The 935-nt window shown below is 33.5% G+C and overlaps 1 protein-coding gene across 1 annotated transcript; it reads left to right on the forward strand.

Moving 5' to 3' along the window:
• Window positions 1-25: 25 nt before the first annotated feature.
• On the forward strand, window positions 26-695 carry LOC117110624 (serine/threonine-protein phosphatase 4 regulatory subunit 3-B-like; the record flags this gene model as incomplete). The annotated part of the gene is made up of 2 exons (XM_033253391.1): window positions 26-165; window positions 514-695. Coding segments are annotated over exons 1-2 (301 nt in total), but the record flags the coding sequence as incomplete, so codon positions are not given.
• Window positions 696-935: the final 240 nt, after the last annotated feature.

A 935-nucleotide genomic window follows, 5' to 3' on the forward strand; every position in this document is an offset into this window, starting at 1 on the left:
TATTATTTCCTTTTTGTAGGAGGACATAAAGTTATTAATTGTTCATATGATGGAGGAGCATGGCAGTGCCTTTAAAAACATAGACTATGTGAAAACATTTCAGGGACTTCATAAAAAATATGAACAGTTAAAAGATAGGGAAACAAACAAACCAGATTTCGATGGGTGAGTTATTACCTGGTAGAGAGATTTCAATCTATGAATTGCTTTGTTTTTGCAAGTGAATCATTAGTGAAAGTAGTATGTGCTATTATAGTGCAATATAAACTCTGTCACTTTTCAAAATTGTTTACTGGACAGCTTTATACATTCCTGCACATACTGCCTGACTTCTGAGAACTTTCCAGATCGTTCAGACCTGGCTGAAACCTCTGCTTCCTCCACAATCCACCTAGACCTAAGTCTGTCTAAATTTCAACTTGAAAATTACGTTCAAATTTGATTAAATATATTAACATGTCTGTAAAAATGTAACATAAATGTATTTGTCCTATGCATTTTATTTTATTGTAGTCTTCGACAACCAAGCTCATTTCAAAACAGCCGGTATCGTCGAGATGCAAGGGCATTAGATGAAGAAGAGGAGATGTGGTTTGATCAAGACGATGAGCAAGATCCTGCTGTGATTCCTGAGGCAGTTGCATCTTTACCGGAGATGTCAGTGATCATCGATAGTATTGCACCAGAAGAAAAAGGTATTTTTATACAGCTTGTTTCTGCCTATTGAAAATGAATTTTTATTTAGAGCAAGTAAAACATGTAAATACATAAACTATAGAGGCTATTATAGCCACCATTGAAATTCTATTCTCTGTTGAACTATTCAACCTTTAAAATACAGTTCAATATGTGAGGTGTTGTAGGCCAGGTCAATATGATATACAGTATTAAAAAGAATTCTTTATGTTGATTTTTTTTTTTTTTTTTTTTTGCAA

Source organism: Anneissia japonica, unplaced genomic scaffold, assembly GCF_011630105.1.
Source record: "Anneissia japonica isolate Jap-2015-1 unplaced genomic scaffold, ASM1163010v1 scaffold177330_len935_cov186, whole genome shotgun sequence".
Taxonomy (NCBI): Eukaryota; Metazoa; Echinodermata; class Crinoidea; order Comatulida; family Comatulidae; genus Anneissia; species Anneissia japonica.